The sequence below is a fragment of the Anneissia japonica genome, unplaced genomic scaffold, assembly GCF_011630105.1.
Source record: "Anneissia japonica isolate Jap-2015-1 unplaced genomic scaffold, ASM1163010v1 scaffold1165_len1893470_cov193, whole genome shotgun sequence".
NCBI classification, from domain to species: domain Eukaryota; kingdom Metazoa; phylum Echinodermata; class Crinoidea; order Comatulida; family Comatulidae; genus Anneissia; species Anneissia japonica.
In genome coordinates this window covers 1,877,044-1,893,536 of record NW_022709613.1, presented here as the reverse complement: position 1 = coordinate 1,893,536, position 16,493 = coordinate 1,877,044, and the positions used below count along the sequence as shown (strand labels likewise).

Genomic DNA, 16,493 nt, shown 5'->3' with positions numbered 1-16,493 from the left:
AATCCACCCATATCTAATCTATATTATGTTTGTGCAGATGCAGTTTATGTACGAGATTATAGTTGGCAAAAGCATGTTTACCTGCATCCGTGCAGTCAATTTCGTCTCTAAGATCAGGACAATCAAACTCATCGTCACAGGTATCTTCTTTAGTTACGCCGAACTTTGTAGGGCATAATAAATTATCTGAAACCAAATTAAATAATACAATGATTTACAAGAGCTATTTCCATCAGTTAGCATTAATTTCCACTACTGATCCTCATCAAGCAGGAGCACTGTAATGTGCAGCACTGTTAAAAGTAGATTCTTTATTTTTTACAAGTAAAGTAATAAAAACATCATGCTTGTTAACCTAGGTGGGACCCTGAAAGGTACACTTCCTGGGCCAATCCCACAGCTCATCAGGGAGCAGAGGCTTTTGAACTTGTCGAAATGATTGTAAATTGTTTGCACGAGTTGTAGTTTTCTAATCGATTCTAATAAGAAATACAAGCTTTGGGTGGATAAAATTATAGGGAAACTGCAGTGTCGAACTATCCCCTCCACCATCAGTGATAGTACACCTACACGTGCTCTACACATTTTCCGTTGAGTGTGCCGCTCCGGGAAAATTGCGTCCACCAAATCAACCAATTAATTCAAAGCAAAGCCAAACATTTTGCCATTTAATGACTAAAGTAGGCTAATAAAAAACATGATTTCTTTTATTTCTTATTTCTCTTAATTTTCAGAAATAAAATATATTAATCTTACTATCTTAGGATCTAAATAGATGTTATCATTTTGAATATCAAATGTTATTTCTAAACAAGTAGTTAATATATTTCTCTAATTTAACATAAGAAAATAAAAACATGAAGAGGAATGTTAGACAAAAAGAACCATATCTGCCCAAACAAGCACATTGACGATAAAACATTAAACATACATTAAAGTTATTTTGTAATAAAACTGAGTGGTAACTACTTCCGTGTTGTTTTTTTCTTTTAGTATGGCCTGTGTTTATAAGTTGGTCCACAACTATTCCAGAAAGAGGTTTGGCTTAATATGAACAATAACAAGAGAAAAGTACCTGTATTTGGTAGGCTTCGAAGCTCAAGAGAAAAACTTGTATCATTTATTCGTCGGTATGAGGTATGTCGAACCCAGAATGTTGAATAGTGGATGATGAAATCATCGGGAAGCGTTCTTTTGAAATCTAGAGCAATACCGTGGTAAAGGATTGAGGACGACAATTCGGGATTGAGACCGTATCCAATAGTAATAAAATTAAATTCAGATGTTCCATAAGAGAAGTTGATAAATTTCACTGCAATGTTCGGGTGTCTTAAAGAGGTGACAATCCATACTGTGGTAGTGACATTACTATTTTCTTGAACATCATCAATCTCTGACGATGAATATGTTATTGTTGCAACATCGTCAACAAGTATATGTCTTCTATAATCTGGAAGATTTGAGTAGAATGTGATCGCAACGTTTATCACTCATTGTTGGTTCTTCATTTTATCTATAATTTCATTTTTTTAAATATTATACTACTAATAATAATAATGATAATAATAATAATTATTAATTAATAAATAGGCCTACATTAAAATTAATGTTGATAATAATCCTAGAACAGGCTGTGGATATGCACGCCATCGTGTCGGGATTCAATACTTCGACATTAATTATGTCATCATCAGGAATCATGAAGGCGTGCATTTCGATACTTGGAGTATGTATTATACTATCTCATCTGAGATTAATCAGTGGACCTTTCGGCTATGAATATGATACATAGCCAACATTTTTCAATTCAGAGTCACTTGGAGGCCAGAATTTTCTTGACAAGTGGTCTATCGTTCTCTGATAGATGGGTCAGAACCACATCAGCCCCATTGGGACTGAGAAAAAAAAAACACTTGGCACTCTCAGGCGCTCTGTATCCAATAATTAATTTTCCAAGCAGATTTACCATGATTTCCGACGACCGAGCCTGAACCCAGCTCGCCCATCCGCTGGCGCCATCTCGTTTCAATTGACGTACATTATTATAATTTTCTCTAAGATAGTAGCCATATGTAGAATGTAGGTAAAAATGGCCCCGGTAAAAATGGCCCAGGAAAAAATGGCCCAGAAAAAAATGGCCCCAGTAAAAATGCCCCGGTAATGGCCCCAAATGACAAGTAGGTAAAAATGGCCCCAATGAAAAAATTCAGTAATAAAAATGATTTTTTTTTTAAAATCTTCAAATATTTAAATACTGTGTAATAAGCAAGAATTGAATCAATAACAAATACAGTTACACAACATATGCAAATAATGTACTGAGAGATTATCAGAAAACAATGGCCATTGAACATTTTTTGATAGTAGAAATAAGTTTTAATAACATTATTCCACTAACAATGTAGAGGAATGACATACATACAGTACTTCAACTACCAAAATATGCAACTCATAGATAACCACAAAATTCACTTTTTGTCAAATGAAATAACTTTACATGTTAGTGCAAATAAACAGTAGTTAAAGCATGTGGATCAATTGTGTGTTTGAATGACAAGTTCATGTATGGGAAAAGGGAGAGGCTTACTTTACTTCAATAGATGTTCTGCTTGGAGTTACTATTTGTTAATCAAATATTGTTTTTAAAGTAAACTGAATAATTAGGAATACATTTATTTAAGCAACTTATTTAATTGCATACTTGGTTTCTACTCCCCGCCAACTAAATTTAAGTGTCTAAAACTATACTAAATAATGTAAACTGAGATACTATATTATATACATAGTTATGTAAATATGGAAATTATGCTAAGAATTAAAATGGCGTATAATTTGTTCTATTTCCTCTATGGTGAGGGTAAGGTAATTATGGTAGGATCAAATGGTATTGCTAAATACCCAAAACCTTCCAAAACACACTGTAGAAAACCAAACAATTCAGATGTGATTGACTCACTTGCTATATCAATAAGAAAATTAAATATTCATAAGAACCTATTTTTTGGTTAAAATGTTGATTTTTTGTGAAAAATACTTGCAAATACACCACAAACATCCAAACACACTGCGAACCCCATCCAAACCTTTTAATTATGATTGTAGATCTCTCTTTTTCTAAAAAAGAAAATAATAATTTGATGTTCATATAAAATCATTGTTTATGGGGCTTTCCAATGCCCGGATTGAATTTCAGGAAAATCGTGATTCCGCTTCCTTGAAATTGGCCACAAATAAATTATTTTATTATTAATAAATGCATGATTTATGTTGATTTATTAATTATGTTGTTGCTATTTTTTAACATTTAAATGGGAAAAAAATAAAAAGTGTTATTCATGGCTTTTTTTAAATCTTGGAATATTTTATCATTGAACATGTAATTTCTGCAAAAAGTAAAATGTAAATTTGATGTTAGATTCCTTCGAAAAACTAAATTATTTTAGTTTAAAAAAATGCATATAATGATTAAAAAAATCAGTTTTAATACAGAATTTTATTATTGGGGCCATTTTTACCTACCTGTCATTTATGGCCATTTTTACCTACCTGTCATTTGGGGCTATTTTTACCGGGGCCATTTTTTCCTTACACCAGCCATAGTTACCTTTTCTTGTAGGTATAGTTGAAATAATGATTCCAATAGCATACGGCCCATTTCCGTCCATTTTCAACCAAATAGCATCCGTGTACAGCTCCAACATGTCGTCGTATTTAGATTCTAATATGAATACATTGTACTTCAATGGGTCCGATCCTAAACCAAAAGCTATCTGGTTATATTTTGGGTAATATAATTCAGGCGTCTTTCCTAAGTCCAAGATATCATTCAAAAACGTCAACTTGAAATGATAACCAGGCGAAGACTTGAAAACTAAACAGCCGTATTCAAGCCACGAGTTGATCGAATGTGAATTATTGTCTATGATATATGATTCATTAGCCGCGATGTTAATAATTTTGCTCTCTGTAGTAATAAAAAAAAGGAAAAATACCTAATTTACATTACCATTTGCAAGTATTACAAATATAAAACAAAAACACATTTACGGCAGAAATAATCGTAAATATTATTTTAATTTATAGGTAAATTGAAATAATAATAATAATAATAATAATAATAATAATAATAATAATAATAATAATAATAAAGACTATTCACCTCAATTAGGTGATATCTTTTCGTTTATTCATTTGACTAAAGGACAACATAATAAGCAATACAAGATAATTTTTTCAAAGGAATCTGAAGCATTATTACCAATAAATGAACTCAACCGAACCACAAAGCTAGTGTTCTCTGAAGTTTGTGCGAACCATATCCAAGCATTGTTTTCGGGAAAATCAATTCTAGTAGATATCCGAGGTAAGGTTGTCAATTCGCTAGTCGTATTGAATGGATTTGTTCCTGTACCCATTTTAAAGTTGCATCCGCTTATGGCGCCTTTTAAGCTCAGAAATTCCATCCTCAATTTAGTTCGGGTTGGGCATGTGAATGTGTATATACACTGTTCGAATGTACTGGAGTGATTCGTAGATGATACCAATTCGACACTATTTTCGTTAACTAACAAGACAGTATATCCACATTCAGTTCCTGAAATAAGTAAAGAAAAGAAATATATCGTAGCATTTCTTTTCAATATCTTACTATTACTGGTATATTTTGAGCTCCTATTTATGTCTATTAAAATATCATTTAAAAAATATAATTTTACGAATCTACAAAATATTGGACGAGGATGGTCACACAACAAACGCAACCTGATGATGACATAATTAATGTCGAAATATTAATCCCAACACGATGGCGTGTATTTCAATACTTGGAGTATGTATTATACTTTCTTAAACGCAACACATGTGTGGGAATTCATTATTCAAATTAAGTTAGTACAGCAAAAGGAGCAACAGCGTATAGGCAAGTGGAACGTACCACTTCAGTATCCGTGGCTAATACAAACATGTATATGTTCACTAAAAAATGGAATCAAAATATTATAAACTCCTGACTACTAAAATAAGTCAATACCATACGAATAAGGAATGTCTACATCCATCAATTTTTAGCATGTAATTGTTAATCCATTTTTTACCATATTACGGTATTTACCAGTATGCCTTTCTTACCTGCATTAACATCACTCGCGAAAAGGCTGCCTTTCGCGAGGCTGTGAGGTGTTGGGGCGGGTCCAGATTATTTGCAGGTGGCACTCGGATATTTGCAGTATTAATGAAAGAATGAATGAAATAAGTTTAAATGACTTGGGGAACCGTCTTTTGTCTTGTCACCTCCCATCTTTTGAGCGATTTAAAAGCCAACAATAATATTACTAACCCGAACACTATTCTCATGAATGACCCTCCCCCACCCCTACAGAAGAAAAATGCTGCTTACTATTTACACTTTTTTACCAACCAAAAAAAAAAAGCACTCCACAGGGGCGGATTCAGAGATGTCCGAAAAAGGGAGGTGGGGCGCAAGATAATTTTGTTTTATAGACGCCCGAAAATAACCTCTGAGGCGTTTTGGGCGATCCATTTTTTTCTTCCTCTTTTTTTCCTTTTTCTTACTTTCTAAAAAAAAAAGGGGGGGGGGCAAGCTGCCCTAAATCCACCCCTGCTGTGGAAGGACGGACGTCATTTACCATCGCATCCTATCCATCTCAGAAACCACCGTTGTTAAAATTAGAAGCGTGTAAACTTATTAGGCCAATATTTTTACAAAATCCAAAGTGCACAATTTCTACTATAAACGATTTGTTCATTTTGTATATTCTTATGACCCATAAACACTGGTATATAGCCTATATACTAGTGTTTAATATCTGTATACATAGATTCCTTTTTTCCTAATTTCGAAACTAATTATAATTAGTCAATTGAAATTTATAAAGCGGTTATCAAAAATAATTAGGCAGCGTCTGACACGGACAGGTCTATATATTTCGATTTATTTAAGTAGTGGTACCACAAGTTTATAAACTCCAATGTTACGTTGACGCAATCTCCTATGAAGTTTTGATAATCAGTGGCGGATTAAGTGGGGGAGGGGCAAGCTAACTAACCACCTCTAAATTAGGTATGAGAGTGCCATTTCTGGCCATAGAGGTGTCATAATCATAAATTTTCTTACCTCAGCCCTATCCATGGTGGGGCTGAGGTGATGGTCTACTTTCCCAAATTGTTAAAGTCCCTCCCTGTTTTCCTTCATTTCGCTTTCCTGGATCCGCCACTGATAATGATTAATTAAGTAGATCACCCTTATGTTTGATCGTAAATTAGACGATAGTATTTCCACTCACAATGGTGTTTTCGCAATACTACTTATTTAAAAGTGAAATTCAAAAAGAGTAAAAAGAGAAAAACCTCTTGATTGATTTTACTGTACATGAAGAGACTAAATTAGTGACTGTTTTAAGATTATCTTATTTGTTTTTCATGGTTCGAATACGTCAAAAGCACATCACTAGATAATGATTTATTTTTATGAATGTTAGTTTGCACGAAATATGTAAGCGGAAATAATTATGATTACCTGAATAATTCGAAAAACTTTTTATGATGAGTATTTCAATGGCAGATTCAAGGGGCCAGGTGACCCATCCTCCCTATTTTTTTTCAAAATTTAAAAGTAGAGAAAAAAGAAGGTTATATTAAAATTTAGTCTGAGAGTACTATTTCCGCCCAACTAATTGTGCCATAATCATAAAATTTCTTACCATGGTTGAGGCTGTGGTGGTCTACGTTCTCAATTTGTATCGCCCACCTTGGCCCAGTGGCGGCGCCAGCGGGGGGCAGGGGCTTAAGCCCCGCCCCATCGGTCTGGTCAAGCCCCCCCCCCATCGGCCTAAGCTCGTCGGGTAGACGGACCCCCCAAAATATTTTGGTTTTTTGGCCTAGTTTTCCCATCCTAGCCATTTCCGGCCATCTAGAAGTTCCAGTTTTTTTTTTTAATATCATTCTGGGAGGATGGGACACCCCCCTCCCATACACACCCCTGGCTCTGGCCTTCGGCCCTCAGATAGCACTGCGCGCTATAGTTACACCCAAACATACTTAGCGCCCCCTCCAGTCGGGCATATTATCCCTCCCCCCATAGACTATATCCTAGAGCCGCCACTGCCTGGGGCCCCTCTATTCCAAATTTCTGGATCCGCCACTGTATTTTGAAAATGTAATGTGGAAATGAATGTTAATTGCATTCCTCAAATTCAATTAGATAGGCCTACGGCTTATTAAAGACTTAAGGCGCCAGAGCTTCCGCGGGGCCTTAATTCGCCCCTGGACCCCCATCGGGGACATAGGCCACTCTCTCACCCCAACCAAAGTTTGGGCCTACGGCCCAAGGCTTTCTTATTTTGGATTTCTTTCCCCACCCCACCCCACTTTTATCGACGCCCTTGATTGCCAAAACAGAACGTTCTAAAACATAATATTGAATACTGAATCGCCTTTAACTGTAATTTTAGAAAAAACCTTTGAAAATCAAGGTTTAATAGACTTACTAATAAAATAACCATGCTAATCGCTAAAATAAGTCAATATGTGACAAATAAGGAATATCTACAGACTACATCCATCACAACATTTTATCATGTATAGGCCTAATCTATCATTAACCATATTTACCAATAGGCATAGGCGTAGTATCTTACCGGCTTTAACATTATAAACAAAATTATAATTTGCTCATGATCTTAATTTTCTTAATAGGAGTAATTTGACTTTTTTTATTTGCAAATGTCTTTCTAAAATTAAAGTTAAGGACGGGGCAGCATTTAATATTATGCTTTAGAATATTCTTTTATGGCAATACTTGCAGTATTTGGCCGGCTGGGCTTCACACAATGACTATTTTCTGGGGGAAAAGGTGTAAAAATGGGCGGTTACGCCCCTCTTCACCCAGGTTTTGAATATTCAAAAATCTGCATCTTATTCACCGTTCCCCAGATTTTAGTCAAACAACTTTTTTCTCTCTTATAAAAAGAATCAGTTCTACAACATATCAACATTTTTTTCCCTCTGAGCATGACTTTAAACTTATTTAATTCATTCCTTCATTAAAACTTATTTCGTTCATTTTGCAAATAACCTGGTCCCATTACCTCGCAGCCTAGCAAAAGGCTGCCGAAGGCTGTCTTTTCGCGAGTGAATAATAGTTTAAATACTGTATCACGGCATCACGGTTAGAACGTGTTAGCGCGTGCTATATGACTAACAAAATTATCTTTACATGGGAAATACAGTATGTGCAACAAACAATGACTATACTGCCGTGATTCGGAAGAACGCATTATATCCATTTTTGAAAATTTAGAGATTTTTGGCTTAGGGGATCCTATGGATGTAATTTATCATGTGAATTGATCATATACCCCAAAAAATGTTTATGAATATGAAATTAATACGAGAGTTACGCATTATATCCATCTACCAAAGCAAAAAAATCGGGAAGAGTGCATTATATCCACCAAGCATTGAAGAGTGAGCAATCACCCAATCACAGAAGATAATGATGCATATTTAATTAGTTTCCTAGCTGGTGGAAGGGCATAATAGAGTATAAAACCAAGTTTGTTTTTGATCAGAGTACAATAAATAAAAGAAGAAAGCATTGTTCTTCATCTTTTAAAGAATAAATTGCAATATGACCATGACCAAATTGTGGACATAATATAAATTTTAGTCTGTAACGTTAATAATTATTATTGTAACTAAGACCATTTAACAAACAAAATAAAATACATATACATATCGAACCTAAAAATGTTTTACTATAGACTTTCCAATTAAGCCAATGCTTGGAATTTAGATGTAATACCTATGCTAAATTTACATTTAAAATATTTAGCTATATTTAAATTAGTACACTTCCTTATAATTTAAGGAAACAGAAATGTATAAATGGGTCTGAAGAAGTGTGTTTAGAATTTGGGTATTTATTTTTTGTTTACATTGAACGGCGGGTATTCTTCATAGTGAATTTAAATAAACTGATTATTTATGTTGTAAAAACTTACTAACAGTGTTTTGCTTCTTCTTTCTGTAGTGGTTAATGATAGTATTTAATTTAAATTTTACTTGTACTATACCATATTTTAGAGGAAATACAACAATTAGTAAAATCAGATCAGACACTTTTTGTAAATATTTTATGAGAGTGAATGCGATAATGTTGCTAAATAATATAAACAAAAACCCTTAAAAAACTTTCTATTTTGTTTTGTTTTAAGTTATTTAAACATAATGGAATTTAAACCTCTAAAGTCTTGTTGAAAATTCACTTTATTTTTTTATTTTTCATTAGTCCTTAAGTAAAGAATAATGCATGCATTCTGCTTGCAAAACTGGATATAATGCCTAACATCAGATTTTTCACGCCTTATTGGCTTTTGTTTTATTTTGGAAAAGCGCATTATGTCCATTTTGACTGGGTTATAGAAAAAATATATAAAAAAGGTATTTCAGTATGTTTTTCTGTTGTGTAGTTAGTACATTTACACAAAAAATTCAATACAATTGATTTCCATAACAAAAGGCTAACAAGAAACGCGTTTTGCTCAATATCTTAAAACTATGATTTTGGCTTATATAATGCATTCTTCCGAATCACGGCAATATAGATCAAATGCGAAATGCTGTCGGAAATATGTCTGCATTGTATCTCAAAGATAGATTAACAGTAGACTCAATAACATGATGAAAACCCAACAATTAGTAAAACTTTTATGAAGAATGGTCGGACAATGGTCAGACTATAGCCTATAGATAGGGAGGTCGGGCCACTAACAATGATTGGTCCCTTCTAAATATAACTTCATTATGTAGTCAATATAGATGCCTTTAGAAGAGCATTTAGGGGTCTTTTGTTTTTGAATTTCGAACGATCGGAAAATGATTCCCCCTACCATACCACCCTCCGCCTGTTGCTTTGCACCTTGTTTGGGCCCTTATTCCCACTACCATACCTACCCCCCCCCCCCCCCCCCCCATACCTACCCCCCCCCCCCTCCCCGGCTCGATGCTTTTGGGCCCAATACGACATCCTGCATCTGCCCCTGAAAACCAATGTGGAGTTGTCTACCAAATTTGTTTCCATAACTGTAAGCAAATAGGAGAAACTTGAATGAAACTTTAAACAAGAAGACGTGAAAGAACACAGAACCAATGATGAAAAGCACACACAAAGTGTTAGAACAGGGCATTTCAATCTATCACTCTCTACAGGCACATTCCCTGACTGTTGGAAAGAAGCTGCTGTCACCCCAATTCACAAGGGTGGCAACACTTCTGACCTCAATAACTATCGTCCCATTTCTATCCTCCCTATATCCTCTAAGATCATTGAAAAGGCAGTCCACACTCAACTCTATCACTGCCCTAATCAATCTGGATTTAGACCTGGCTTCTCCACGCTTACAGCAGTAACCAATACACTCAATAACTGGCTTTTCAACATCGACAAAGGACACCTTACGGGCTCTATTTTCATTGACCTGCGTAAGGCTTTTGATTTAGTTCATCATGATATTTTACTTAATAAACTTTCTTATTATGGTTTTTCTCCTCTATCTATTCGATGGTTCTCCTCATACCTTTCTAACAGATCCCAAAAAGTGATTATTAACTCCACCTCATCCTCCTCCAGACGAACTAAAATGGGTATTCCACAAGGATCAATAATTTGGCCCCTTCTTTTTACCATTTTCATCAATGATCTCCCTTTGTCACTCGCTCACTCTTCGGTTGATATGTACGCTGACGATACTATTATTTACGTCTCGGGTCCTTCCATCTCTAACATTGAACAAAAGTTAAATGATGATCTTATAAATCTCACCAAATGGTTTTACTGCAAACAAACTTCTCATCAACACCAACAAAACATAATCTATGCTTATTTGACACAGCCCACAAATGCGTCGCAATAACACTCTTAAGACGCACATTAATGGCACTCAACTCAAACAAGTACATACACATAAACACCTTGGTTTAATAATTGACGACAAACTTACATGGAACTCGCACATAAGTAGCCTCCATTCAAAACTCGGTCTCTCTACAACTCTCCTGGCACGAGTACGGAGATTCATTGACACCCGCACAGCACTTCTTATTTACAACACCATTTTTCTTCCCCATATTGATTACTGTTGTAGCGTTTGGGGAGCCAGGTCCATAACTAATATCAACAAAATTCAAACTCTTCAAAATAAAGCACTTCGTATTGTATTGAAAACTCACCCTTTCACATCATCAGCCACCCTTTTCACAACACTCAATATTCACAACGTCATTCAACGAATCAATTTACAACTTGGCTGCCTAGCATACAGGTCTGCTTCTGGTGTCGGACCAGACTACCTCTGCAAACTTTTTACGAAAGTTCAAAGCAGGAATACTTCTACTAGAGCAGATACTGCTGGTCATTATAATTTGCCCAAACCGAGAACTGAAATGTTTAAAAGTAGTTTTATCTATAAAGGTCCTTCCTATCTTAATTCACTTCCTAATGACATACGAAATTGCAATACATTTTGTTCTTTTAAAAATAAACTGAAAATAGTACTAAAATCATCTTAATGACTGCTTTTATTGAAATAGAAATTTTATATCTTGTTTATGCAATTGTTTTTAAAAATTTTTAACAAAAATCTATTTTATAATTGTGCTTTATATATTTTACATGTATTACTGTATTTGTTTTGTTATACTGTATGTTTTGTATTTGTTATGAGGGCCTCTTTGAGTCAGCATTGCTGTAAGAGCTACCCTCATAAAAGAAAGTTGAATAAATAAATAAATAAGCCTACACCAAACTGGAAAAAAAAATGCAACATTCTAGACAAAGGACAACACAGGAAATCCAGAAAAGTCAAAGAAGCAGTTCGGATCCGTAAGATTGATCAAGGTGGCCATAACTAAATCACATTATAATGACCTCACTCATTGAAAAGTGAATGATCCAATTAATACATTAGCTTGAAGAAAGTGACCGAAGCAGTTGTTGAAACCGTTGCTAAGGTAAGCAACTAATTGGTTCAACAATGTAGATAATTTTCTACTAAATATTTACAATACCCCACTTACGACACATGTGCTCATCTTCTCCAATGTCTTTGCAATTTTCTTGGCCATCGCAAAGTTCATCTTCGTGTAAACTCTTGGGAGTTTTATGTGTATCACAATATAAAGCATCTGAAATTATTAATAAGCAGACCATTAATTTATTAATATTTAATTAATAGACCTACGAGAAATGGTGGCGCCAGTGAAAAGCTGGGAAGGGTAGGGCCCCGTCGAAGAGACCTCCCACTGCGGTTAAGAAGCTTACCATAATTTGACGGAAAGGAAAAACTTAACATCCTATGTATTTTTCAAATTATGAGAATTTAAAAAAAGTAACCTCATTGGAAACAAGTTGTTTTTTACGACTTTCATTGGCTCCTATTAGACAACCAGCATTAATTTTTTCCCGTTTTATTTTCTTATCTTTTTTTGCTTTTCAAAACAGTAGCAGTTGTTTTTGTTAGGTTTTTTTTTTTTAATTATTATTTTACATACTTTTTTCCTACAGTATCTTTTTGCACTGGGTTATTCCGCCCGGAACTTTGGTCACTTTTAATAATAATAATAATAATAATATATCGTTCTTATATAGCGCTTCGTGCCTTTACAAGGCCTCTAAACGCTTCACATTACTACCCCGGTCATTGGATCAAACACATATGGAACACATTGAAACACCAAATTAAATTAGTAAATGAAATTATATTATCATTCCATAAATTGCAGCTAGTAATCAGCGCAGGTTGTGTTGGAACCTACCAGGTACCCACTTGACCACTTGACCACTTGACCCTACCAGGTGGAGAGAGGCAACCGTAAATAAAGTGCCTTGCCCAAGGACACAGGCGATTTGCACAGCCAGAGTTTCGAACCCCCCGACCTCAAGTTTGGGAGTCCAAGCCACAACCGGTGCGCCAACCACTCCTATACAATGGTTGGATCTTTTCTAAATTCTGTCGAAGCATAGACCAAATATCAAGGATATGCCTCCTAATATTTAGTGTCAATCTAAAGTGCGGTGTGGATGTGACGACCAATTAAAGGGATTTAAGGGCAAACACTCTACACCAGATATTTTAAAAACTGGTCAACTGATCTAAATACAACTTGTTGGAAAGTTTAACCAAATCACAAGAAAAAAACTATTCCGTGTTGGTAATGATCCAGTTTAGGGTGTAAATTTGAGGGTCATTTAAATTTCTGACGTACCAGACCTAAATATCTCAAAAACCTAATTGATGGGACAAAACGAAGCTTCCTAATAGTTTGTCATGCTACAATGAAGAAATGATAAAATCTTGGTGACGATCCGGGGGGGGGGGTAGGGTGTGGATATGAGGATCATTAAAAAAATATATATCCCAGACCACATATTTCAAAAACTAATCAACTGGTCTGAATGAAACAGAACTTATTTTTTAATGATAGGTCACGTGTCATTTTGATATAGAAGAAGTGGAATTATGTATTATTGAAATAAAAGTTTGAATTTGAAAGGAAATGAATATCTAAACTGATTCAAATCGCAACTAATACACTCCCTCTGGCTAAACTACATCAGAGTTGGAAATGTACGATATTGAACAGTTTGTATAATAGTGATTTTAAGTATAAGTTATAAATTGAAGTAAAAGCGTTAATAAAACGACAAATTTTTACCTTACCTTTAATATCGATAGCTCTAACAACAGCAGTGAATCCTTTTTTTTCGTTGACTTTGTTTGGACTTTTGAAAATCACAGACGCCAAGTTTAAATATGTGAAAAATTCGATGTCATCCGTGACAACCGTATCAGAAAATCCCAAACGAAATAAGGATTCATAAGGATTCTGTCCAAATGTGATTTTTAGATTACCATAATCGAGATCGACATTGGTTATGTTGAATTTTATTTTGGTAAACGGCGGAGATGTTATCAGCCATACGCAATAAGTGTTAGGAAAAAAAGCCAGAGGATAGTTTGGAGACGTGAATTGAAAAACTTCCCCGACGTTTAGGTAGACGTTATATGAGCAGCCTATATTAAAAATATAAATAATCACAAATTAATTATTCAAAAAAAATATGCCGATATGCCATGCCTCTATTTTTATGGCATACCGTCATATTAATCATACTACTACTTTATTTCAATTCCAATCAAAGAGCGAAAATACAAACCTATTAACGCAGTAAGTTTTTATGTTTGGTTAACATCAGATAAAATAATTTATAATAATTATACGTGTTGACATCGCAATCAATGTTACTATTCGTAGTATCGTAGAGAAATAGAACTTTATCTTTCTATAGGGTGACTGAAAATGATGTGCAATACTGTACTTACTTTTACAAACCATTTCATTAGTTTCACCTGCAGGTGAATATTCACAAGAAATCTGTGCTCCAATGGCTGTGATATTAAAGATTTCCTGGCAACCGTTAACCACGCCTTCGCAGATAGCTTTACAAGGCACTACTTGAATTGTGTCGGTAATGCATGGAGGATATAGCCAAGAACATACTACATACAGAGCATGCGTATCACAATCTAGAAAACCACTAATTTCTTCTAAGTAATTCTCAGCTGTCTTAAAGGAATCAACGTGATTGTTTGGAATGAACGTTGTTATATAGGGCAAAACGCCGGTGCACTTGCCTTGCGGGATGTGAAGACAGCCAACTAAAACCACAAAGAGTTTTTGAAAATAAAATTACAATTATATACAAAATATAGATTTTGATTGTTTTTATTTCATGGTCAAAGAAAAACTAACTTAATACAAAAATGAATCATCAAACTAGCACAAAAACACAACAACATCAAAAGATTTCATATAGCTAAACCAATAAAATATCGAACGGCAAAGGCGAACACGATTATCAAACATGGAAAAGTAAAACTTCCAAAAACAAAACAAAACCAAAAAAAAAAAAAATACAAAGCTATAAAACATTCACAAACGATGCAAGGAATACCATCAAACTTATCATTACCATCACTATCATCATCACCATCACAACCAACGTCAATCTGTTATCTTAATGATTAATTATAATTATTTCAAACCACCTCTTAATGGCGTAACGTAACCAGGAGCTCATCGGTGCCTGAAACCCCACTTTTCGTACAAATGTGAAAAAATAATTGTAAATGAAATATAAAATAAATGGCAAAGTAAGCTACTTCAGACGTTAACAACCAATTTATGATGTAGTCAAACCATCAATATGCTTCATACCTAGTTTTTTTTATCTTACGTAAATTTCTGTGATGTTTTATTTCTATTCACATAGATAAGATAAATCGGTTTAACTCTGTCATATAAATATACCACAATTACACGTACGTACTCGGTGGTACAAAATGTGTCAAATAATACGCGTTCTACACGTTCAACACGTAACTCGTACTACACGTACATAAGGATAGAAATACCGGATCAAGTCAGTTCGAGCAGATGCCATCAAGCGGCAACAAGCTATTTTGTAGGACTTATTACTTTTAAGGAATTTGTAATTTCTCTGGTTGTCTATTTCACCGGTTTCAATCTACTGTATTTATCAGAGGGCATGAACGTTTAAATGACAGGGACACTCACTAAATGAGATTTCATTGAACTGCGTTTGTTTAATGCAATTCAAGTAATCATGTATTTTAATATAGTAATAATTATTACTTTCAGGCCCCAAGACCGGAGGAAAGACAAATAATGTATATAAAGCTTTCTATGTTATAGTAATTGAAAATTTACATATTATTATCATTAACAGTAAATAATTAAAGTATTACCTCATAGTCATTCAATAATTGATTAATTGCATTATAATGATTACATCATTTTGTTACATGTATTGCTTATGTTGAATGACACACATACACCGATCATAAAAAAAAAACAACCAACTTGTTTTCTTAATTTAATCTAAATAATTAACCCCTCAATTTCCAACGTGTATATAGGCTCAAATCATCATCTGCTGGAACTGATTTGATCCGGTATTTCTATTTTTATCTTTATTCTATTTTTATCTTATTCTATTTTTATCTTTATGTACACGTGGTAAGAGCAGTGTAAAGTAAGACATTATTCTTACTGTATTCATAATTTAGTTGTTAATAATTCACAATCACATGGATTATTAAAAAGCTGGATTTCGCCAGGATGGGAGGATGGTATTGTAATGTAATACGGTGTTTTTTGTGTGTGTTTTTTTTTTTTTTTTTTTTTTTTTAATAATATTAAATGTAAAACGGATTTGAAAATAATTTAGTTGTGGTTACATTGCATACTCTTTGTTTCTCGTTGTTTTAATAAAAAATTGGTTTTGGAATTTCGACATTCAAAAACATACATGAAGTCATTACGGTAGTTTGATGCCTATCAAATAACTGATAAAAATTTACCAAAATTCGTCAAACATCCGTAGATTCCAGGGA

The 16,493-nt window shown here is 34.3% G+C and overlaps 1 protein-coding gene across 1 annotated transcript in view; it reads right to left on the bottom strand.

Annotated features, from left to right (window-relative positions):
- LOC117106842 overlaps positions 1–16,493 on the bottom strand; it is a 30,295-nt gene that overhangs the window by 4,454 nt on the left and 9,348 nt on the right. Inside the window, exons 5-11 of the mRNA XM_033248315.1 lie at positions 14,400–14,735; positions 13,737–14,090; positions 12,094–12,201; positions 4,259–4,594; positions 3,605–3,964; positions 1,076–1,450; positions 82–186 (exon numbers count right to left, since the gene is read on the bottom strand). Of these exons, the coding sequence (XP_033104206.1) occupies positions 82–186; positions 1,076–1,450; positions 3,605–3,964; positions 4,259–4,594; positions 12,094–12,201; positions 13,737–14,090; positions 14,400–14,735 (1,974 nt within the window). The remainder of the gene's footprint in view (positions 1–81; positions 187–1,075; positions 1,451–3,604; positions 3,965–4,258; positions 4,595–12,093; positions 12,202–13,736; positions 14,091–14,399; positions 14,736–16,493) is intronic.